We start from the raw sequence: 25,412 nt of genomic DNA, 5'->3' as shown, positions 1-25,412 counted from the left end.
GAATTAGGGAGTCATGGCTTTATAAGCAGTGCCTGGACTCTCACCTGCCTCCTGGACATTACCTCCTAATAGAGGCCATTTTTTGTAAAGCTTCTTGAAAGGTTCGGCCAAAAATTTGTAGTGAAGCATATGAATTTAAAGTAAAAGTTCACTGTAGGTGAAGTAATTTGAACTGTTATAGAATATCCAAGGTAAGGGAAGTGAAGAATGCAGACATTTGCGTATGTACGTTCAGCATGAATTCGTGTTGGGATTTTATTATAAGTGCTATGGTTGAACAGAGAGCATTGCTTGTTCTGTTTTGTCAGTTCTTTACATGCAAGTACATATGTAATGATACAAGGAGATTTCTTCATCTCATCATGCCTTCGTTCTCATACGCTAAATGTCTCTTAGGCTTTATATAACCCTGGGTACGTGGACAAACCAATTGATATTCCTAATTGGTATGGTTGCAGTGAAAAATGAGTGGAACTAATGCCGGTTTCACTCTGAGTGACATTCGTGATGTCAGTGGATATTGGTGATGAAATAGGGTCTTGTTTGTGACACTTGGTTTAAAGTCTGTATGTCATGAAAATTGACCAAGGATACTGTGCAAAGGGTAATCCAACTTCTCCTTTTATGCCATTCCATCATCAATACCCCTCTCATTCTGCTACAGGCGGTGGTGGTGGAGGCAGCAGCAGCGGGGGTAGCAACCAGTACTCCAGCTACGACGCAGCCATCTACTCTGCGGCTACCTCCTACTACCAGCAGCAGCAGACGGCCAAGATGGGCAACCAGTGGGGCCAGGGCTACAAGGGGGGCATGAAGAAGACCCAGCCCCCGTTCCAGGCCAACAAGGGCAAGGAGAAGCCCCCACCCAAGCCCACCCAGCTCCACTACTGTGATGTCTGCAAGATCAGCTGTGCAGGGCCCAGGGTGAGAAAGTCGTCATGGCAGGAATTTAAGCATTTCAATTTATGCAAGACTGACATGCATGTTGCAATCTTGCAATTATAGGAATAGACTGGAACCTGTCTTTCAAGTAAGATGGTCTGTGGTAATTATATACGGTAAACAGGGTAGAAATAAGTAGATAATTATTTACTTTTAAAGGGATGATACAGTATTGGTGGAGATGAAAATTGGGCTTTTAACTTTTTGCAAGATACCAAGAAAACACTCATGAAAAAGTACAGAGCATACTATTTTAAGAGGAATTCAAAGTTTATCTGATGAAAATCGGGTTTGGAATGACTGAAACATCCAAAAACAAAGTAAAACAAAGGGATCCTAATAAAGTGTGGGTCCCACACTTACTAGAATCACTCTTTTTTTAATATCTCAGCCATTTCAAAACCAATTTTCATCAAATAAGCGTTGAATTCCTCATGGAATTACATGCTCTTTCATATTTCATAAAAGGTTTCTCATTATCTCACCAAAAAATGTTAGAAACCTGAAATTAGGTCTTAACCAAAACTGTACGATCCCTTTAAGGTTGCAGGTCATGTCAGAGGCCATGGACAATTGTCACTGTTCTTTGTCCTTTTCCTTTTGATAGGTCCAAATTCTCTGCCTTTTAGATGAAAATGAAATAAAATCAAATTGCACTTAACACTTAGTTTGTTCTGCATAGCTTGCTCAACAAGAAGTCTTACCACTGCTAAAGTGTTCATTTGTATATGCTGTAAAACATATGCAACAAGTTAGTTTATCCTGCAAACTTGCTACAATCTTGATATTCCTGTTGTCAAAGGTTGTCTTCCCGTTTGCAGAAAGTAAGATATCCCCAATGCCTACTGGATTTTTCTGCCTTGCATGATTACTTTGCTTGGTAGAAATGTCTACAGGTACACAGTGTTAATTTGTGGAATCATTCATCCATTTGTTCCCCCTCATGTAAATCACATCATATGGGTTTATGCTTCTTTGTTTGCTGAAGAAGACATTGATGCTAAACCAGTAAAATTAGTATTACACAGTATGCTTTCCACCCCCCCCCCCCTCTTGATTACAGTACAACATTCTCCGTCCTGTATGAATTTTGTTTTGAAGTCGAATGTTGGGTACGTAGTTTCCTCTCATGAAGGTGGTGTTTCTGATGATAGATACTGTAAAACATGATATATTCGCGGCATGAATTTTTCGCGAATTGGAGCCGATGGACTTTTTTGCGGCATGAAATTTTCGCGAACTGCCACTGGCATTCAATGCATATAGTGTAGACAAGAACTTTCGCGTGCATTTTAATTTCGCGAATCTTGGCGCTCGCGAAATTTGCAAAATTAAAATGCACGCGAAAATTCCTCGTTTTACACTAATTATTCAAATGAAGCATTGTGCATCACTATTATCACTGTCATTATCCTTTTGGACAGACTTACAAGGAACATCTAGAAGGGCAGAAACACAAGAAGAAGGAGGCAGCAAGTAAGAGCGGAACAAGCGTCAACCTGCCAAGCAGTAGGTCTGGGGTTCAAGCCTACCGCTGTGAACTCTGCGATGTGTCGTGCACTGGGCTGGATGCCTACAACGCCCACATCAGGGGAGCCAAACATCAAAAGGTGAGACATTTTTCTTCTTGCATCTTCTAAGGTAAGATGGATGAATGCAAAAGCCACTGTTATAGTAAGACTAACGTTAATTTTTGTTGATTATTCAATATTGATACTCCTCTTCCAGAGGGCCTTGTCATTTCTATTCAATAATGATAGTCTGTAAAGTGCATTGCGATGCTTAACAAGTGAAATGTGCTATATAAAAACCAGCTATTATCGTTATTCATTGCTGGATAACCCACTTTTACACCCGGGTCAAGGTCACTGTGAGTTGCACACGTTGTCCAAAGATATTTGCATCAAGGAGGATACAAACTCTGAATCTATTCTTTCTGTGTTACTTCTCTTCTCTGTCATGTGCTGTCGTGCAACACTGGTGATGTCAGTAACATGTAGTAGCATTGAGATCTCAGCTTTTAGTTCTGGTATCACTAGAAATTCTGGAAGGCAAGAAGAAATCGAACACACGTTTGAACATAATATTACTGTAAACGTGGAAATTTTTGCGTTGTTGAAATTTTCGTGCAATAAAAGCACATGAATATTTTTGCCTGCCATATGGTCCAGTAGTTTAGGTCTTGATTCTGCGGTATTAAAAACACGCAAAACTCTCCGTGCCTGGCTGAGTGCGAAATATTAGTCTCGCGAAAATATCCACTTTTACAGTACAATGATACAGGGCTCCATTACTTGGTAAATAGGGGAGAAGTGCAGTTTCACTTGTGATGACTCTCCATGGTGCCTATATTGATTCAGGTGCTGAAGTTACACACCAAACTGGGCAAGCCCATCCCGTCCGCAGAGCCTGTGAAGATTGGTAACCAGGCAACTGCCGCTGCCGCTGCCACTGGTAATGGGAAGGCCACTGCTGCTGCGGGCAAGGGGGCAGCCAAGGCGGCTCAGCCTGTCAAGAAGATGGTCACTCCCAAGATTACATTTGTTGGTGAGAAGAATGTGTGTCCTCGTAAAATGTTGCTGCGTTCATCCTCTTGTTCATATCAGAACTATAGCCAAGTGATAGCAAAAATTAATTTGATTTGTGTAATCTACAGCAGAGACAATACTTGAGTTTGCTCGGCAAATTTTTGCCCAAATGCATTTTATTTTTAAAAGTGGCCTTTTATTGATGGTAAGGGACCACGTCATGTGCAAGAACGATTGAGATCAACACATTTCATGTGTTTGTGGAATACTATTGATTGAAGTTTGGTTTTTAACTGTTTTGTCTATTTTGTGGTTTTACCTAAGAGGTCAGGGTTCTCCAGTTCAAAAGTTTGTTTCTGTAACATGGTTGAAATCATGTTCTGCATATAAAGATTATGTGCGAATTTTGCTAAAGTTTAAAAAGACGAACATGAACATGTACAAATTTTAGTCAAAGTGCTACCAAATAACAGAGAACTTCTTTCAGTTCCAGTCAAGTGGCTAATAAAGGACTTAGGTGGCACCTAGAACCGCTTTTTCTGGCATATTTGTTCATGTTTTGTCCTGCAGGTGGTAGTAAATTGACGACCACTGGAGCCGTTGAGACTGAGAAGAAGACGGACACCAAGGCAGGCTCTACCGCCAGCAAAGCTCCAGCAGCTGCTGCCACTCCCGCTCAGAATGAAGGTGCGAAGTGCTTGAATTTTGTTACTCTAAAACATATTTTCGCTGCATGAAATTTTTTGCGAATTGGAGCCGACAGCCTTATTTGAGTCATGAAATTTTCACGAGTTGCCTTTTACATTCAGTGCGTATAGTGTGGACAAGAACTTTCACATGAATTTTAATTTCGAGAATCTTGGCTCTCGCGAAATTAAAATGCAAGTGAACATTCCTTGTTTTACAGTATATGTACAGAAAGAAACAGCTAGTGAACTCAATTTTGAAAACTCTGCACTGTCATTTTAAGGAGAGATGTATGTTTTCAAAGCGATAGAGAATTACCCAATTCACTGTGATTATGGAAGCACTTTTGGCTCACTTCGCTTGTAGACTTCTTGAGCATGCATCATAGCACAGTGTGTTTTCTGTCCTGTGACTTCTTCGTAAGTGAATTTTACCTCCACAAGATAATTGGTTCTTCCATTGCCACATGTTGGATGCAAAGTGTGTTTATTCGGTATACAACTTAAAAAATAATGAGACCTACAATTAAACAAACTTACATGCAAGCATGCAATCATATCACACCCTGGTCTGTAATACAATTTTGGTACTTGCATAGTGCTCTCACAACGAGTGAACATGTATCACAGTGCTTTACACAATGGTATCATTCTTAAATTAGGGGAGGGTGGGGAATAAGAATTAAAAGTACAATATATATGTTATGATTGATCTTATCTTTTGATACTGCCTTACTGTCCCTTAGTAGCTTTGTCGTCTTTGGGTGAACAGTTGCAAGGACTCGTCTGAAAATGTACCCTTCATGTAAGGCATGAAGAAGCAGTCAGCAGAATCTAATCTAGTGTCGTATGAGGGTGCCGAAAACTGGAACCATGTCGGTCTAAATGCTGTTGGCAATGAATGAAATCATGATTGCTGTTTCCCCCCTTGGCTGCTCACAGACAAGGACGATCCCATGGAGGTGGAGAAGGACATCCAGCCAGTGGGCGAGGACTACATCGAGGAGCTGAAGAATGACGACGGCAAACTGGTCAGCTTCAACTGCAAGCTGTGCGAGTGCCAGTTCAACGACCCCAACGCCAAGGAGATGCACATGAAGGGACGCAGGCATCGACTCCAGTACAAGGTAAGTTAGGGAGCGGTAACATCTCTCTCTTTCTGCATGCCTCGTGCACACAGAAACCAGTCAAATTGGGATGCTAAAATGTAAGGCTTACTAATGGAACTCTTTGCCAGCATCTATGATGGCAGTGCTTCATTCAAGATAGGTACCTAAAATATTACCTATATTGCTGTTGTAATGGCCCTTTCACTCTAGGAAGATCAAGCGTACTAAAGACTTCACTGTTTTGGCATCATTGAGACTTGCTCCAATCTGATGTTATCGTCGTCGGCAATCGTTTTCCCATTGCAGATAGTGAGATATCCTCATTACATTTGGGCTCTTCTGCCTGGTGGGGACAGATACATAATTATTCATTGTTAGTTTTAAAGGTCCTGTTTACCTTTGGGAGCAGTGATTTGAATAATTTTCAAGATATCACATTTGATACATATGTTTATGTCTGTTGCATCACAAAACATCCTATCATATAAAATTTTTGCAATAAAGCCCGAAATATAAGGAGATATGTATTTTTGTCAATAATCCATAACTGTAGACGGTTTAGTCTGGAAACATTTTCATTTTTCCAGTATCTCATCAGTGGTTTGACTGTAAATGGATTAAGTACTCAATTACTACAAAGAACTCTCAGCAGAAGATGACAAAAGCATGAAAGTCAGTGATTACGAGTACGCAGCGAGATGATGTTTAATGGTTGTTTGTCATGTCACCGAGCAGAAAAAGGTGGATCCCAGCTACCCGGTGGACATCAAGCCCTCTGCCCGCTCCCGCAAACTTCAAGAGGACAAGCTGAGGCGGCAGATGGCCAAGGAAGAGTTCATGAGGCAGAGGCAGGAGGAGTTCCAGTGGAGAGAGGAAATGAGGTGAGAAGCAAGGAAGAGGGATGGGGTGCAAGTTCTGATGTATCATTTTACTTTCACCTGTCTTCACATATGTGACTGTGCATCACAAAACCAACAAAAAGTCACACACCCTGATTTTACGTGAGGACTCAACATATGTGAAACGGGTCAGCCTAGTCGATCTTGAGGTTTTCAAGTTTTTTCTGAAAGAGCAATCCTTCTACATAGTTCTGAAGTTTGGGATTGTAAAACGAATGGGAAATTTTTTTTAGCAGTTTTTCTAGAACACTTTTTTTCTTAGAGTAGAGTGATTACATATGTCATAGAGGTCCCCTTTTATTTCTTGAAAATCTTTTATACACTCTTCACTTGAAACTCTAATACCAAGTGAAAGAATGATGGTAAAGCTTTAAAAGTTGGTAGTAATAGTGGATAGAATGTGTTGATAGAGCATGCTCAATTTCAGCTTAATCTGATAATCCCTTCTTTGTTGTTGCTGTGGTGTTTTACATCCTGTTTTTTTGGTTCCATTCATTGAACAGCTAGCACAGCTTGGTGGATTAAGCACTTAAATAGACCCTATACTTCACAGCCTCTTTTATCAGTACACACTTTTCCAGAGTGTGGCTTTCTTCCTAATATCTAGATAGGTTAGGAGAGTCCATTTGAGTTGAGTTACACATCATTTTAAAGCTTAAAGTCTGCTCTTTCAGAACCTGTCCTTAACTGAAAATCTGTGTCTGGTGATTTTTTGTTGGTTTTGTGTTGCAGGGTCACATATTCTTTCTTGCTCATCTTTGAAGCGACAACTTCTTTGTTTTGCTTTTATTTGTCCATTGATCTTTTCATAGTTGGGACATGCATTCTCTAAACAGGTGTCATTGCTAACAATATGGTGCAAGCATCCTCATGAACTTATGATGAGGAACTTTATGTATGATTCTGTGATAACCTGACATTTATTTTACGTAGAGCTATTTCAATTTTTATTAATTCCCTTGTGTTTGAGGAGAGTTCTGTAATGATACGCACTGACAGAACTGCTGAATTTGCATGCCTTGATCTGCAGAAGTTTGTAAATTAATCACAAGTATCAATTGCCTTCTTGTGATTAGACTTTGGATCAAGTAGTTCAAGTAGGTCAAGTAGTTAGCCTCGGATCAAGGAATGTGTTGTTCATGTTATTTGACCCAGTACATTTCTTGCCCATTGACTCTGCAAACTTGCTACAATCGTGATGCCTCCATCGTTACAGATTGTCTTCCCGTTTGCACAAAGTAACATATCCCCAATGCCTTCTGAATGTTTTTGCCTTGCTCAGCTATCATGCTTGGTGGAAACTTCGTCAGGTACAGCAAAAAATGTAAAGCATTCATTTAAGTCTGAGCCATTTAGTATTGGTGAAGTATGTTGTGTTTAGGGCTTGTCAGTCTAAGAATGCAGAGTTACATGCTTGTGGTATCTCACTAAAAGTTTTGATTTTAAAAAGATGAACTAAGTAGTATACTTGTAACCATATGATCGCTGTGTTTGCTGTCAGTATTTTTGTTCCAGGTGATTATAAGCTCATGAGCTTATAAGTCTACATCTGTTACCAATATTGCCAAATTGAGTTCAGACATTAACAGTAAGAGCTTTACCAATCAGTTCACCTTGACATGTTAAGATACATCATCTCTTCAGCCAATGAAAGAGCCATCTCATGTTAATTTCCTGTCTGTGTGCATTTGTTATCCTTGTGTAGGCGTTATGAGGAGGACTTGTACTGGCGTCGCATGGAGGAGGAGCGCTACTGGGAAGAGCGCAGGCGATTTGAAAAGGAGATGGAGTACTTTGAGTGGCAGCGTCGTCGTGGCGTCCACCTGCCCCGCCCCTTGCCACCCAAACCGCCCATCCCTGCAGAGGCATCCGCCATGCAGGTGAAGCGCGCGGAGACGGAGATCGACCGCCACGTCATGGCGAAGCACGGCGCCATCTACCCGACAGAGCAAGAGGTATGCTTAGAGACCAATGAGGGAAAAGGTTCACTCCAAGCAAGATTCATTTTGGTGTTATCGGGATCAGAGAATACATGAATATGCATATGCTTCAAGACGTTTTGTATACAATAGATTACAACAATGTTTGGTTATGCTTTGAACACCCAACGGTGTGTGGTAAGCCCTAAGTGGGCAGTGCTCTGTCAGAATGATATTTGGTTACTTGAGGATGAGAAGTTACGTCATGAAACTCACATTGCACAGTTTGCTCATATATTTACTGTACCACATGTTTTGTGGAAGAAATCACTCGTGAGTGATCCTGGAGGGGAAAAGAGCATGATGCATGAATCCTGTCAGGACCACAACTTCACACAACATCATTGACAAATGGTGCTGTATAGCTGTTAGTTGTATGAACAGTTAATGTCAGTCATAGGCCTACATCCTATCTTTAGGTGACAGAATGATTTTCTAAAGCATAGTCCTTTGGACTAAAGGGGGCTGGTAAACTCTGGAGATTTAGGGTGCAAACTTGCTACAATCTTGATGTGACCATCATCAAAGGTTGTCTTCCCGTTTGCAAAGAGTAAGATATCCCCAATGCCTTTGGGTCTTTCTGCCTTACAGTCTTTCTTTTGTTTGGTAGAAACTTCCATAGGTACATGTGTAATTTGTATGTACATCTCTGTGTCCACCATCCACATTTGCCAAGCCCTCCTGCATGCTTCTCTCAACCTTATGTGCCTATAAGCATTATTATCTTGCCAAGTTTTTCCATCCCCATTCAGTAATCGAATCGACAGCACTCGAAATACCCACCAACCATCAGCAATTTGCTGCCATGTCCTTCTCACCAGCCGGAATGCCCTTATCAAAATCAAACCGTTCACGGCCACAATATTTTGTTACTCACTTGTGCCCCTTTGAGTGGATTTGTGTCCCCTCAAAAGAGTGCCTTTGACCCAAATTTGATGAAATCCAAGGCCTGCATCGAAACTTGACTCAATTCAACAAGAAGGTCAAGGAGACACAGTTGAAATTGAAGTTAAGTAATCTCTAACCATTGATATTCAGTGCCCAGACATCTGTGCCAACCAACAAACAAAAGCACTCCAGCGTGCGTGCCATTTGGCAAACGAAGTGCAGTTGAGGTTAAACACCTTGTGAATAGGATGACTTGTTTATTGCTTGCGTAGCACATCATGGATGGGAAAGATACGCTGTTTGAATTTCATCTATATGAAGTGTTACTAGGTAGGTGACTCAAACAGTATCAGATTTTTATAGATCTTGTGATAAGGATGAAATGTTGTGACTCTGATTGAGGAGACTTTTGGAGGACAGGTTGCTATAAACTCACTTTTAGGCAAGTAAAAAGGACAGGGGCTTTTCTGTTTAAAGTGCAGAACCCTTTACAAGGAAGGACCTCTTTATGAATAGATCAACTAGCTAACTACTGCACGAACGGATTGACTTTGCTTTCAGTGTTGGGTCAAACGAAAGGGATGAAAACAGTCATACCCTCACTTTTCTCTTCTTTATGCCACAGCTTCAGCTGGTGCAGAACATGGTGTCCCAGCTGGAAAAATCTCTCAAGGGTGTATCAGATCACATCGCTGAGGAGGACAACCCCAAGGCCAAGGAGCCAGCCAAGCCCGAACCAGCCAAGGAGCCTGCAAAGGAGGCAAGCCCAGAAGCAGCCAAGGACGGGGCCAAGGAGGCAGGAGCTGCCGACGTTAAAGATGAGTAAGTTGCCCTGATACTGCTTGCTATTTGTTCCTCGGCTCAAGAGAAATTGGTTATTTTCAAACATGCCTCTTTGTTATGCTTGGAGAGTAATTGCGTGAAGTACACTTTCTCTTCTCACATGATAGTATGCGAAGCTGTAATGCAGAGATCTAAATATTGCACTGAAGCACAGTTGGACTTGAGGTCAGAGTTCATGTATCTAATGCCGTAAATGCTGTAGACTATGATTTGCTGAGTTTCTTCCTGTACTTTGTGTATCCCATTTTTCAAATGATCCATACATGCACATAGAAGCCCAAACTGGAGGAATCTATGTTGGCATTCAGGGGTCTGAACTCTGTTAAGTTGAAAACTAACTTCATGGCCTGCACACTGCACCGAGACCACACATCAGACTATGATTGTGTGGACTCCTATCTGTGTGCCAGAGAAACTGATCGTGCTTGGAGACTTAGGGAGTCATGGCTTTATAAGCAGTGCCTGGACTCTCACCTGCCTCCCAGACATTCACTCTTTGAGAATTTGTTTGACAAACCCAATGTTCTGAGTAGGTCTTGGTAGTATTTGTAAGCTGTTTACTTTATCAAAATGTAACTGAAGGGCTATGTGCATGTATGGTACATGTAGTGTTTGCTTGAAAAACAGAGACATCCTTATAGACTGCTATAGTTGCTGTATGATATTTCATATTGGGTGGCATCTTATAAGTGCTTCTGAGATTTTGCATGTCTGCTGTTCACAGACCTAATCATCAGGAAAGTATGGTTAGTCTGTGTTCATTTGGCATAAAATTTTGGAGTCACTATCTTCACCTGTTGCCCTCTCCTTGCTCTGTGTCTGTCACAGGTTGAAGGAACTTGGACCTCCTCGCATGCTGAAGGGAGTGCTGCGCATCGGTGTCCTAGCCAAGGGATTGCTGCTGAAGAATGCCCTCAACATGGGCATCGTGGTGCTGTGTAATGAGAAGCCGACACGCACACTTCTGGAGCGCATCGCCAATCTTCTCCCCAAGCAGCTTCAGGTAACACAATTCATTTCAGATTCAAAAGGTCACATGATGCTTAAAGGTCGCCATAATTTCGAGAGTTTTTCTGTGGCTGTGCCGACTGTCCAGTACAGTGACTATGCTGTTGCATGGTGGTAATAGCACACTGAGCGAGCTTGTTGAGAATGCTGTCAACAAGTGGCAAAGCACGTTTCTGTATTTTTTCTGTCATTTTTTCCATGAGAAGATATTGATTTGATGAACGAGATGGAATCATGCAACATGTAATAATAATCTGGAAAGCGCATTGAAATTCTAAACAAGTCTGAAATGTGCTATTAACCAGCCTTTATCATTATTATAAGCCAAAGCCAATCTTTGGGGCACCGCAGATGACTGCAAAATGACCTATCATCACATGAAAGCAAGGTGAAAGAATATTTCCAGCAAAGAGAAAAGCAAGACTTTGTTTACAGATATATTGTGTCTAAAGAAACTGCAATTGTGGGTCACAGAATTTGAAATGGTGCGAATGACCTATACCTCTGTGAGTCATATCTGACAGTTGTGTCAAGTATGTGCGATAACTCCACTCATTGCAGGAAATCACCGACGATAAATACGAGATCCGTCTGTGTGTGGAGGAGGCTGCGCTGATCATCTCCAAGGAGCCCAGCATGACCATGAAGGTGTCTCTCACCTCCCCAGCCTTCAGGGACCAAGCCGCTGCAGAGGCTGGTAAGTTTTGGACCGGTGGCAGCCACAGCTTACTGCACCGATCACCATGCTGTTTGTATTCAGATCACTGCACTTCTCAGGCCCCTATCACAAACGTTCAATGTGGGGATTTCCCCTCCAGTGCACCAAGGGGATCTCCCTCCGGTGCACTGAGGGGATTTCCCTTCAGAGCACTGATTACAGAATACATTTTGTATTTCCAGCTATGGAACTCTTGCTTCTCAGATTGGCACATTGGGTCAGCAAAGTCTACTGCGCCATTCAAAATGTCTTTCAGTAACCTTTTTTTTTTTCTGCAAATAAAACTTGTACAATCACCAAGAATTGAATCTTTATGAAATGTATGCTTTTGAGAAAACCTTGATGAGATATTTTTGTGAGTTCCAACTTTTTAGTAGATTTGTGAAAATATCAAAAGTGAACAAAGTTTTCTCTATGTGCTTAATGGCAATAAACCTGGAAGTATTTTTTTTTCAGGGTTTTTCTTTGATGTTGTTAATTTGTTTGATGTTATAAGAAATTGGAAGTGCCTTAGACAAGACTTAATTAATGTGATATGGGCTCTATGGAGTGCAGACAGCTAACAATGTCCACTCAGCCAAATTTGCTGTTTGATACCTACTCAAAAGTCCTCATGCAGAGCAACAAAATCTTTGATTCTATATACCAGTTCCAATGGTATATTATTGACATAGTGATTTTTCATTTATAAATATATTTCCAAGCACTCATTCAAACAGTATTTTAGGTGGACTTTGTATCATGTTGTATTACAGGTAATTAATATTTTTGAAGGCCCCCGTTGTCAATATTTGCACGGAGAAACTTCAAATTCTCACAACAAACTGGAAGATTTTAATCCTGAAGAAAATTGAAGGAAAATTAAGAAAGCAACTCAGAAGCAAGTGCATTTCTAGTCATGGGATATACTGGAATGTGGACATGTTTTCATATTGTTGTATTTGGTGATGGCCAGTTTTAAATGAATGATGGTTTCTTGTTTCTTTCTTTGCCTTGAAAAAAGAAAAACCAAAGATTTGTTTGTTTCGAGTTCTTTTCTCTGTGCAAAGCCTTCTATTCCATACAGCCATTCGTAAGATACGACAGGTCGGCAGCTTTGTGGAGGATTTTTGATCATCCTCGGGCCTGCCGGCAAGAAAGGGTTGAGTCGGCCGATAGGATGACCCCACGTGGCTGGACACTAGTGCATGCATAAAAGATAAAATAAAGTACATCAAAGTGAAATACATCTAACTAATAAAGAGTTTGTTGATTAAACTTGATGTCAAAGTTAGGCCTATGGTTTGATGAAAGTGCTTTACACAACAATCAAATCCCCATTATCAATCCCAATCATTTACCTCGTACTGTTAATTTTTTTTTTTTTTTTTAATAGAAATACACTTCAAATTCTCATTTGCAAAACTTGTAAAACTGTCTTTATGCAACAGAAAACTAATGTTTGAATTTTATAATTGCTTATCCACATGATCCTCATAACGTGAGAAATAAGGCAAAGGATAATTGCATTTATCATTAAAGATATATAAATAAGTAAAAAGAAATATGCACACAATGTGTTAAGTGCAGAAATGAGAAAAAGAAAACTTAATAAAAGTGCTGAAACTAAAAATAAGTCAGCTGAGCATGCAAGGAATCTAACCATTGAAGCTGTTCCAAGTTCAGTAGCTTACTCATAATTGTCAGCGTGCACACAGGTCCTGGCCTTGGAGTCAAGTCCGCCAGACCGACTCCCCTCTGACCCCTTTATGACCCCTGACCTGCGTTTGGAGGGCGCATGGTGGAAGGGGTGAAGGGGTCAACTTGCTCTGGCGTCCCTGGTCCGAGGTTCATTATTCATGTGGTCAAACACCCATCCCTGCCATCCAATGTTATGCCTAGATTCGGCCCGAGACCCTCCGGATGTACTGGACAGGCAAAAATGCCTGGAAGCTCTTGCAGCGTTACGACATGCTAAGTGGTTCCAGGTTCGATATTCTCAACCCATTTGATATATGTTGTCTAGTGTGTGTGTGCGTGTGTGCGTGTGTGTGTGTTTGTGTGTTTGTTCTGTGTGTGGAATTACATGTGTTGTGCTGAGTGAACTGATGGTGGAACTGTACCAGTGCATTGCACGTGATAGAAATTTGTGCCAAATTTCTGAGGCAAAACTTATCTCCAAGAAACCCAGAATTACAGTACAGGATGATGATCAGTGACTTATGATTTTGATTTTAAAAAAAAGACTTGGTTGTAGAATGTCAAGATAATGATGTCGGAAGTGCATTCTCAGCAGAAATCCTGAAAAAGCCCAAATTTTTAACAGAAATACCCATATGTCTACGCTACACCTTATTTTTGCTTGCATGTATAAAAATATAAACATGACCCACATACATTTAGCTCTCTTGACGGTTTCCCATCGTAAAGTACATAAATTCACGTTGTAGATAAACAAGTCAATGAACTCTATATATGATTGGGGAAACAAACAGTTCGAGTCATTGTGAAAAACAGTGTTAAAAAACAAAGATGTGAGACTGAATGTTTTAGTGATGCCTGTTAAATAGTGATGGTGAGTATTTGTGGTAGGTTGATTGTACTTGAGGAGTTCAGTAGTAACTTTTCAGTGCAACCAGCACTGAAGGGACGTAGACATGTCATCTGTTGAGTTCCAGAAGGATGTTTAGTCTGCACATACATACAGTGATTGGAGATATGACTTTCTGCTTCTCAGGAGATGACTTGTCAAGTGACAGGGCCCCCTTATGCCTCTGTGCAGTATAACAGTTTGTGTGAAAATGTTTCCCTTTTGCATGTGTACATAAAGACTTCTACTAAACCCTCTTTAGGTCGCATGTGACATGGTTAGATTATGAAAAGATGAAGTACACCATGAGTTTTGTTGACAAAAGCATAATGTGGCTAAATTGCTGCAAGCTAGAATTTGCGGGCAATTTTCACATTCAGTAATCACATATCAACTTCCTGCTCTAATATGAAATAGATAAAATGCCTCAGTTTGAATTTACTTGTCAAACCTAGTAAGCACAGCTTTACAATCATATCTGTATTTGGTCCAGAGCTCATGTGTGAGTAGCTCGGTAAGTGAAAATACAATTTGAAAAAGGAAACGAAGCAGATTCATCTTGCCCTCCTGCATGTATCCTCTCAGCCATCTAAATTACTGCAGTTGTTACAATTACCTTAGCCTATGGTGCTATGTTTTGACCTACGTTGGATGTTACATCAAATGTGTACATAGTTCATCTCATTGTAGAAATGCTATGTGTTTAGGATGACAATGAGATATGTCCATCTTCTTAACATGGTTGGCAAGTAATTGTTATATATAGCACATCCAAATTTAACCATTCTGTTGGTAAAGGTTAAGAGTATAGGTGACTGAAACCATAGCAGCCAGATTGTGGACCATCGCTTTCCTGTAGTCAGAGTAAACTTTATTCTTTATTCCTTTTTTTTTCAGTCTTTCATTGGTGTTGACGTATACTTATCATGGCAGTCCGTTAGACTAAAACTGTGCCTCCCTTTATTCCTCGGTTCCTGTGCTTGTCACTAGGCTAGAGCAGGAGGTCTTCAGTCCTGTGTGGTCATCATCCGTGTTCTGCGGGATCTGTGTGAACGTGTGCCAACCTGGGCCCCGCTACGAGGATGGGTAAGAGCCTTAAAGTAACAACCCCCATGTTTAAAGGGATGGTATGATTTCGGTTGAGACGGGGATTCAGGTTTTAACTTTTTCCAAGATAATTAGAAACCACTTACATGAAATATTGAAGTGCATACAATTCCAAGAGGAATTGAAAGTTTATTTGATGAAAATCTGTTTTGAAATTGCTGAGATTTCCAAAAACAAGGAAACCCTAACAAAAATGGAACCCACCTTTTATGAGGACTACTTTCTTTTACTTTGTTTTTGGATATCTCAGTCATTTCAAAAGTGATTTTCATGAAACAAACTTTCAGTTCCTCTTAGAATCCCCATCTCAACCGAAACTATACCATCCCTTTAAGTTGACTCACATGAGTAGGTTGATATCAAACAAGACATTATGAACAGTGGAAACATTTCATGAAAAGATAGGATATGAAACGTACAAAGGTAAGGAATGTTGAATCTTTGATTTCCACAAAAGTGATGTCAGTCACAGTCACATATACAGATGAAATGAGCTAATGTTGAATCAAAGTGCTCCCATGGGCTTATACATGAATGTTGATGTAAGATTATTTCTTTTTAAGAATCCATAGTTAGCTAACTTGTTGATGCCAACTATTATTAAAGAACATTTTAAAGGTCCTGTTTACCTTTGGGAGCAGTGATTTCAAAAGTGTTAAAGATATCACATTTGATGCAGATGTGTAGGTCAGTTGTATCACAAAACATCCTCCCATATACAATTTTTGCAATAAAGCCTAAAATATAAGGAGATATCACTATTTTTCTCAATAAACCATAACTGTAGACGGTTTAGTCCGAAAACATTCTTATAATAACTATTGTTCACATTTTGTATATTCAACAATACTTAATATCGGTTATACTGATTCAAATTTTTACGTTGGTTGTTTCAAGCCCTAACTCACATTTTAGAACTATGTTGAAGCACTAATGCTGTTTTTTTTTTCATCTGTGCAAATGGTAAATTATGCCTTTAATGCACCAACCAGTGTGAAAGCGTCGGCTCACTCGCTGCCAAGACATCTGACACAACGTTAAATAGTGTAAATGATTTAGTAGTTCTTGTATGTATGTATGGTATTGACTCTCCAGATCCATTTGTTTCATAGTGACTATTTCTCTTCCCACTTGCTCTGTGCAATCAGCCGCTGGAGCTGCTGTGTGAGAGAGTGTTAGCCAGTGCCGGCCAGCCCCTGGGCCCTGGGGATGCCCTACGCCGAGTCTTTGAAGCCATCGCTGGAGGATTTCTGCTGCCAGGTATGTATGTGCCAAGAATTAAGCAGTGACCACAGAGTACAGTCACATGACCTGTATACGAACAACTTACGAGCGACTGGTGATCTGTTCTTGTGCTGAATTATTGAAATTCTGCTAAGTATAGCACATCAGAACTGATCACCAGTCGCTCGTAAGTTGTTCGTAACTCTACGAACAGCTTTATGAAACAGGGCCTAGGCTAGTTCTATTTCATGTGTATTAGCAGCTGGAAAAAACAGTTCTCAGTAAGGGAAAGGAAAGAACATCGTGTGTAATAGAAAAACGAAATGTAGTTTTGCCTGTGCTTGCCAGCCTCTCTTTGATGTATCCTCTTTTGATAGATTATAGCACACTGCACCGAGACCACACATCAGACTATGATTGTGTGGACTCCTATCTGTGTGCCAGAGAAACTGATCGAGCTTGGAGAATTAGGGAGTCATGGCTCTATAAGCAGTGCCTGGACTCTCACCTGCCTCCTAGACATTCCCTACTTTTTGTTTTTGTGATATTTGAGAATAGATATATTCTGAAGATGTTTGTGTAAAGTGTATGACACATTGATAGACAAAAACTGACTCACGAACCCAGCTTTTATGCGTTGATGTGTGTACAGTTTTTCGCATCATTGGGTTGCTGTTTATATCTGTTTTTGTGCCACATTGAAAATTTACTTGATACAAGTGTAGCTTCACCAGAAAACTGATTAGGGCCACATTGATTTTGGCTTCAAATGCATGGATAAATCAAAATCTCAGTTGTATGAGAATTTATTTAGCAGTGGACACTGTAAGTGCAAGGAAGCAAGCATGCAAGAATGGTACATGTAGGTACATGTGATTTTAGGTCGTTTGATATTGAGGGGGTGGGGGGGGGGGGAGAGCAGTACAGCTGTGATGTCATAATGTTTGATCATGTCATATTTAATGATGTCATAATGTTGATGTCATGTTTGATAATGTCACTTTGTGAAATGTTCACAGGGGGCCCTGGACTCTTTGATCCTTGTGAAAAGGACGAAACGGACGCCCTGGTCCACCTCACCTCACAGGAGTGTGAAGACATCACTGCTAGTGCCCAGGTAAGCAACCAGTGGAGAGATCAAGCCATTTTCTTCAAGTCATTAAAAGTTTTTAACATATTTAAGGCTCCACCTAAAACCAAACAGCAGGAATATTTCCAACATAAACCGATAAACCCTAGGTCATTTTATTCTTCAAGGCATTAAAAGTGATAAGTTTAAGACAGTGGCAAAGACCAACGTGCAAATGGTCTGTAGACTTGAAAAGATTGAATGGTGTGCTGTAATTGTGACTACCTAAGTCTGTAGACTTGAAGGGAGGATTGACCACTGCAATGCAGTTTTATGACTACCCCAGTCTGTAAACATGAAGGGATTGACCACAGCAGTGCAGTTGTGACTACCTCTATCTTTGGTGGACTTGAGTTTGATTGCTGTAGTGCTGTAGTTGTGACAACCTTAGTCTGAAGACTTAAAAGATTGCTCACTGCAGTGTAACTGCTGCAAAGCCGTTCTGACCTTACCTCAGTCTGTAGACTTACAAAGATGAACTGCTGCAGTGTAATTGTGACAACCTCAGTCTTGGGACTAACGTATTCCCTTCATCACTAGTTAGTCACTTGATGACATTTTAGTTTACAATACTGTAAAAGTTGATATTTTCGTGTGACCAATTTTTCGCGCTTGGCCGGGTAAAAAGAGTGTCTGATGTTTTTAATTCCGGGGAATCAAGACATCAACTATTGGAACATATGGCACGCAAAAATATTTATGTGCTTTTATTTTCGCGCTACCTTCTCGTTGTGCGAAATGCGCGAAAATTTCAACACCGCGAAAATTTCCACTTTTACAGTCTGTAAGTTGAAGAAAAGCCCATGCTCTTTTTTTTAATGACTGAATGGATCTCTACCTCCCTACCTGTTTGATGTGCATGGTTGTTGGTGATAATGAACAGCACATACATTATTCCTTGTTTACTTTTGTTTCTCCTTCCCTCCCAGCACGCCCTGAGGCTGATTGTGTTCCGCCAAGTCCACAAAGTGCTTGCCATGGAGCCCATGTACTCACAGAATCGCAACTTCATCCGCAACCGTCGCAACGCCCGCAAGCGTCGACGCGAGGACACCGAGGGCGGCGACAGCGCTGACGGTAAGCGCATTTTGTGGTGACTTGGAGTAGGGGTTGTCTGTCAATGCATCCTTCCCTGTGTGTTGTGTTATGGTGCAGAAATTTTGGCAAAAGGGTCATTGCTGAAATGCTGTTCTCATGTTGGAATGTGCTCAATCTTTTCATTTAAAGGGAGGGTACAGTATTGGTGGAGATGAGAATTGGGCTTTTAACTTTTTGCAAGATACCAAGAAAACACTTATGATGTAGTACAGAGCATACCATTTTAAGAGGAATTCAAAGTTTATTTGATGAAAATCGGGTTTGGAGTGACTAAAACATCCAAAAACAAAGTAAAACAAAGCAATCGTAATAAAGTGTGGGTCCCACACTTTAGTAGAATCGCTCTTTTTTGGATATCTCAGCCATTTCAAAACCAATTTTCATCAAATAAACGTTGAATTCCTCATAGAATTACGTGCTCTTTCATATTTCATAAGAGGTTTCTCATTATCTCACCAAAAAATGTTAGAAACCTGAAATTAGGTCTCAACCAAAACTGTACGATCCCTTTAACCCATCCCCGTCAGCTCCCACAAAAAACGTGGTTTTTATTATTTATGACCAAAAGAGGGCGTCCTAGGACCTCAGGCTTGGCCAGGAGCTGTAGAATAATTTTAGCCAATCACAGAGATCCTTACTGGGACTCAGAAAAATAATTTATGCAAAGAAACATATTTTAGAATGTCTCTTATTGGCCAAAACACCTACCAGGGGTTCGAGCCTGCTGAGAAACTAATCAATATTCATGTTTACAGCGCGCATGTATCTTTGTTGCCCCAGCAACTGCAGTGATTTCTTACGCGCGGTATCGTGATATCGATCTCCTCATAGAGTGCTTGACGATATCTCCTTGTGTGTGTACGTGTACGTGTACTGCTATGCTGGGGCACGGGGGTGTGTGTGTTGAATTCCATTTACGTTAGTGAGTGTGGGTAACTTCTCTAGGTTTCCCGTCCATTTCTCTCTCTCTTTTCTCTCTTTTGCTTTCGTATCATTCTATATCTTTCATTCTCAGAGTACAATCGTACTTCTGAGAGTGTTTTGTTCATTTTTTCTAAGTGATTATCTCGTTTGCAACAATTTAGAGGTGAGTTTTTGTCCTAGTGTTTGTTGAGTTTTTTGATTGAACACGATGTAGCTTATCTACGTATGCGTAGTTTGTGTGGCACCCACTCGTTTGTTTTCCGTGTAAGCATTTTTGCCGTAGTGTCTTCATCGTTCGTCTTCCAAGCATCGTGTTTTCACCCTAGTTTTTCTCATCGTAGTTTTTTACCTCGATTTTTTTTTTGGGTGGAAGATGTTCTGTGTATTTTTTTCTACGGTAATATGCCATCGTTGATGATCTTCGTGTATTCATTACTAGTTTTTCACCTCCGTTTCATTTTTGTGTACAACTAATGTCTAACGTGGCGTAGTTACAACTATGTTTAGAGGGACCCCGTTTAGAGCTAGTTAGCTAGGTCTGCGATGTCTGTATCGTTTGCTGATATGTCTTGTGAGCTGAGAGTGACTATGATGGGAGTGATATTCAGGGTTTTGCTGTGGTTGAGGTGATGGCAAGATGTAATTTATTTTGTGTAACCATGTATGACATTGATGATGGCGAGTAAAACTACGACACGAGTAGCCTAGCCTAGGCCAATGACGAGAGTGACACTGAAGAAACGGGGGCTGCGCTGATGCTCGCTCGTGCACGGGAGTGGTCTAGAGACCTGCATTACAGTTGTGTATTTATATATTTTTTTCCCTTTTTCTTATTCACTCGGGTATTGTGCTACCAAAATTCGTGTCTCTGAAGAAACTCAACCAAAAGCTTGACAACAAGTTTGCATCAGGTCTATTCTGTAGTACTAGCACTAGGTTCTAGATCTAAATCATAATGGCGATGCTAATTTAGTTTTCATTTAGAACTCGATGAAATCCATTTTCTTTGCTCATTTTTCAACTGATAAATTATTTAGAACTGTACTTAAATTCTGATGTACTGCATTCACCATTGTAATAAAAAAGAGCCTGCTGATCAGGTGTTTCATTGTATCCTTTTCATTTCCTCCCTATCCTTTTGGTTTCCTTCCTGTCACTTTCTTCTTTGACCCTGGATGGAAAAAAAAATCCCATCTTGCCATGTAAAGACAGAATACATAACCATCATGAAATATCATGACATTGAAATAATACTAAGAAATATTCAAGTGACCAAAATACTTGTTTGTGAAAATAAATAACAAATGAAAGGTGATTTCTTTATGGAGCAGTTCTTTCAAATGTCAAACAGCTTCGATAATGAAGCAAGTGAAATCTGAAAACTATCCTGGCAACAAGTTGAAATTGATAGGGAATTCTGACAAAAACTGTCATACCATTTGGTGTTTGAATTTGTCTTTTTATTGGATGAGGTTATACAACTAAGTGCCGCCGATAAAATAACAATCCTCTCAATTTGAACAAGAGCAGTAGGGTGGTACACTAGTACGACTCAGTAAACAGCTGATTATTTATGCATCGTATCCATGGGCAACTGCGGGGTAACTGCAAGAAGGCGCAGGAAATTAGACTTGAGTCAAGAACGACTATTTATTATTATTTTTTTATTCAAACTATTTTTTTCTTGGACTGAAAAAAAAAAACAAAATTTTTCATATTACGCGTCTAAAATATAAAATGAATATATGAAGTCTTTTTATCGTGATTTTATGAAGAATTAGAATTATTGAAAAAAAATATAGATACTAGACGGGCTGAAGAAGGAAGTCTAATTTCACCCCAAGAATTTGCAACACACCGCATCTCGGGTGCATTCCTAGCGTTCTTGCCGCACTCTCACGATCACCTAGCTAGGCCATGTGCACAAGCCAGTCACATGTTCACAGTACACACGTTGTTAGCCAGTTCACCGATCTCATTCCTGATCTCGTGCGTGTAGAAAATTCTCTCAAAACTAAGCCAGACATGATTTTGGAACATACATTACAATGTCAAGACCTTTTCAGTGGACTTTGAATTCGCTATTTGTCTGTTTTAGCTCTTGAATGTACGACTTCGAACGTCCGATTTGTTTTCTACTACACCACGTGGAGTTCGTATTTTTTCAGCCCCATGCTTCTCCACACACGTCACACTAGCACTGTGTACCTGTACACACACAAGCCATCGCGATCGAAGTTTGAGCGATAGCGATAACATGTGCGGAGCAGACATGCGGATTTCAGCACAGGGTAAATGAGTAGTTGAACGTATCACGATTGTAAAACAAATCTTTTTCTATGTCTCTGCAAATTTGAATTAGGCTATCTCAGCATAGATAGATTATGATACATTACAAAATAGATTAGCCATAGCAAGAACTTGCTTACATGAGAGTTATTAGATAACGTTGCAAAATAAAAACCCCGTCATTGAATGGAATGTTCCAGAGCTATCGGGGGGGGGGCTCGAGGACATTATGGACACGTCGATTCGCAAGTGGGTAAGATGTGATTACAGATGGCTTGAAATGAAGAGGATTTATCGATGAAATACACAGAAACAATATTTTTTCATAATTCCTGCACAATTTATTATTTCTTTTCATAAAATTCACATAAACTAGTGCTGTATTGAGTCAACTAAGTGCATATTAGCACGAGTGTACACGCATCATCCCTCCTGCCTAGTGGGAATGACACAGGCAGTTTTTTCGATGACGTATGAATGCTCTTCGCGTGTAGATCGCGCCGTAGGGAAGATCGCGCCCAAGTTCATGGCCAACTTACTAGGCAGGCACGATATTACAGATTACACAGAGGCCCGTACGTGGATGGGTTAACATTATCACAATTATCTTTTGGCGATTTTTTTAACCTGACAAGAAAAGATTTTAACACAGTTATTCGTATCTGTTCATTCGAAGAGGACATACATTCCTCTTGTTAGAGCTTTACAAACGACAAATGCATTCAAAGCAAACGACATGACATTTGAGTTGCACACTGCACCGAGACCACACATCAGACTATGATTGTGTGGACTCCTATCTGTGTGCCAGAGAAACTGATCGAGCTTGGAGACTTAGGGAGTCATGGCTTTATAAACAGTGCCTGGACTCTCACCTGCCTCCTGGACAAAGTGAAGTAATCCTGAACAAGACAAAGTGCAGTGTACAACAGAAGTCAAGTCGCATGTACAACTGTGCTCTGCATGTTGCTTTCTGACTGGTGCCATTTTGTAGGTGATTCCCCAGCATCCAAACATGTCTTATTAACATGAAGAATCTTGTACTTCCCTTCAGTAACCTACAACCTCTCATCGTGAGTCTCCAGATAAATCTGGCTCTGGAGGATTAACACTTGCATTGGTTAAAAAATCAGTGGACGCTTAACAGGAGTATGGAAAATTGTAAAAAACAGAGAGTTCTCTTTTTTTTTTGGGGGGGGGGGGGTCACAACAAGATTGTCAGTGTTGTCTATGTTTGTTTGGTTGTTGGTTTTTATCTCCTCTTACAATCTCGGGAATGTCATACATCCCCTTTCAAAATAAAACAAAAACGAGAGAGGAAGTTTGAAAGCCCGTGTTTCCACGTTGCTTTTGTTAGTTGAACCCCTCAGACTTTGACAAGGCCTTTTAAGTTATGCTGTTCATGATTTCTTGTCCCCCTGCAGGTGAAGGCAAAAAGGACAAGAAGGAAGGAGATGGTACAGCGACTGGAATGGACATCACTGCAGGAGAGGGTGCAGGAACTGAATAACTCCCCTCCCCATAAATGGATACGGAGATTACGTTCTCCAGTAGTTATTTCCCGAAGCTATGTACATGCATACCAGTACAAATATTTTCTGTTAGGTCTTATTTTCTGTGATCTAATCGCTAGTAGTGATGCTTTATTTGCGTAAAGAAGAAAGGAAAGAAAATGCTTCAAATTTGGAGATTGGGGACTGTGGTGGTACGCTGTGTGTACTGCGAATGTCTTATATTAAACTGCGATCTTATATTGAATGGCTGTGCAAGTGTACTCGTTGAGCTTTAGGGTTTCATAATTTAAACACATGATTCCTGTCTCGGAGTCATAGGTCAACTGAGCTATTTATAATGCAAGCCATTTCAGTGCTGTTAATAATGATAGGAGTATGGGCTTTACATAGCGGGAACTAAAATAATGTAGCAGTTTGGGCTGATCTGTGCGATCAATTTATCAGTCAGCGTAGCTTTCCATCATTCATGGAAGTTAACCACCTATGTCATGCAAGTAATGTAAAGATGTTTGCTTAAATGATATTTGTGACTATGTAAAGATTTGTAAATAAAACGCTCAGCTGGAGTTTCTCACTTTAAAAGCAGCATTTATGCACCAAGATCAACTATGTGTTCCTGTTGAAATGAGGAATTGAAACTTGTGAAATTAAGTTTTAATAATGAATTGGAGCAGATGTCAGCATGATTTGTGATGCCAAATATTGTATGTCCAGAGATGATGAAGTGCCCAGGTATTTATTTTTCTTGATGCAAGTGTACGTTGTACCTTAACTGTCTGGTGTAACTTGCGATAACCAAAGTCGTAGGAACGCTTGAATTATTGCCGGTTGATGAGGTAAGTGATGGGACAGGTTGAAGCAGTCAAGTGCAAGTATATTAGCGTAAATCTCGAGTCTGTGTTTTGTTTATTTGTCATACTGTGTTAATGATTTTCAGCTGTGTGAATGCTAGTGTCTTATGGTCTTCATCTTCGGCTGAGAAGGTGTTTATTTTGCACAATTTCATTAGTATCAGTCTAATCTTTTGCAAGGACCGATCTTAGATTGCTGCCACAGTCATGCACTCCAGTGAGGGAACAGGGGTTGTGTGTAGTTTGAAATTAATGAGTTATACAGTGACTAGTGTGATAGTCCTGTTCTAAAAAAGAAGGGGGAGAGGGAAGGGTATCAAGGATGTGTTAAGGGTGAAAGTACAATCTGTTAAGTGCAGAAATGAGCATCAATGACACTTTGCCATATTTCTGAGAACTAGTTGAAAATTTTTTGACGAAACATGCATACCCGTAACAGCAAAACCAGTGTTTTTGCATTGACCCGTAATTTCTTACATGAGAGAGAATGGCTCAATATTTATCCAGATAGTGAGATAAGCCCCTGTTGCACTATACAAGCTGTAAATTCAGTGTCATAAGTTACATTGGAGTGTGATACTAAATGGATACTTTATTGTCGTAGATATAATGTACGTGTACTATATTCAAGTTTTTAAGGAAGAAAACAAAAATCAAATTTGGTTGAGTTAGACAATATGTGTGACTCTACGCTGTTTGCACAAATTCAAAGTCTATGTCTGCACCACTGTGTTTTCAACATTGCTCACTGCTCCGCAACAAATATTGCTCTACTTTCAAATGTATTCCATTTGTCTAGAGTCTCAGTGTGACATTTTAAAATCTCTCTGCAGTCAGTTACAGTCATCACACTAAGTAAAGCGTAAGGGGGTCGCAGTATTTTAATCAAATTTGAAGACATGAAAATCTCGGTATATTTCTCTACAGTATCTTCCTCTCTCTTCCTTACTTTTTCTCTGTTTATTTGTCCATCATGCTGTTGAAACTACTAATTCATGGAAGTGAAAAGGATGTCTGTTGGCAAAGTCTACCTTCCATTTGGTTGATATCGTGATAATACTTGTACAGGGACACCCTTCAACGAGCTTGCTTATGAGGTCCTGTCTT

The 25,412-nt window shown here is 40.2% G+C and overlaps 1 protein-coding gene across 1 annotated transcript in view; it reads left to right on the top strand.

The window, feature by feature from the left end:
- Positions 1-24,823, top strand: part of LOC139739352 (zinc finger RNA-binding protein-like) — a 37,876-nt gene extending 13,053 nt beyond the window's left edge. The window contains exons 5-20 of the mRNA XM_071649972.1: positions 665-924; positions 2,367-2,552; positions 3,303-3,489; positions 4,041-4,157; positions 5,099-5,283; positions 6,001-6,146; positions 7,870-8,119; positions 9,657-9,827; positions 10,710-10,877; positions 11,444-11,579; positions 13,482-13,567; positions 15,160-15,255; positions 16,425-16,536; positions 17,520-17,617; positions 18,559-18,706; positions 23,365-24,823. Coding sequence (XP_071506073.1) covers positions 665-924; positions 2,367-2,552; positions 3,303-3,489; positions 4,041-4,157; positions 5,099-5,283; positions 6,001-6,146; positions 7,870-8,119; positions 9,657-9,827; positions 10,710-10,877; positions 11,444-11,579; positions 13,482-13,567; positions 15,160-15,255; positions 16,425-16,536; positions 17,520-17,617; positions 18,559-18,706; positions 23,365-23,450 — 2,432 coding nt within the window. The 3' untranslated portion in view covers positions 23,451-24,823. The remainder of the gene's footprint in view (positions 1-664; positions 925-2,366; positions 2,553-3,302; positions 3,490-4,040; positions 4,158-5,098; positions 5,284-6,000; positions 6,147-7,869; positions 8,120-9,656; positions 9,828-10,709; positions 10,878-11,443; positions 11,580-13,481; positions 13,568-15,159; positions 15,256-16,424; positions 16,537-17,519; positions 17,618-18,558; positions 18,707-23,364) is intronic.
- Positions 24,824-25,412: the final 589 nt, after the last annotated feature.

This window comes from Diadema antillarum, unplaced genomic scaffold (genome assembly GCF_040938485.1).
Source record: "Diadema antillarum isolate AM-2024a unplaced genomic scaffold, OU_Dant_1.0 seq00000798_RagTag, whole genome shotgun sequence".
Taxonomy (NCBI): Eukaryota; Metazoa; Echinodermata; class Echinoidea; order Diadematoida; family Diadematidae; genus Diadema; species Diadema antillarum.
The sequence above is the reverse complement of the archived record's forward strand: the minus strand, read 5'-3'. Positions and strand labels throughout refer to the sequence as shown.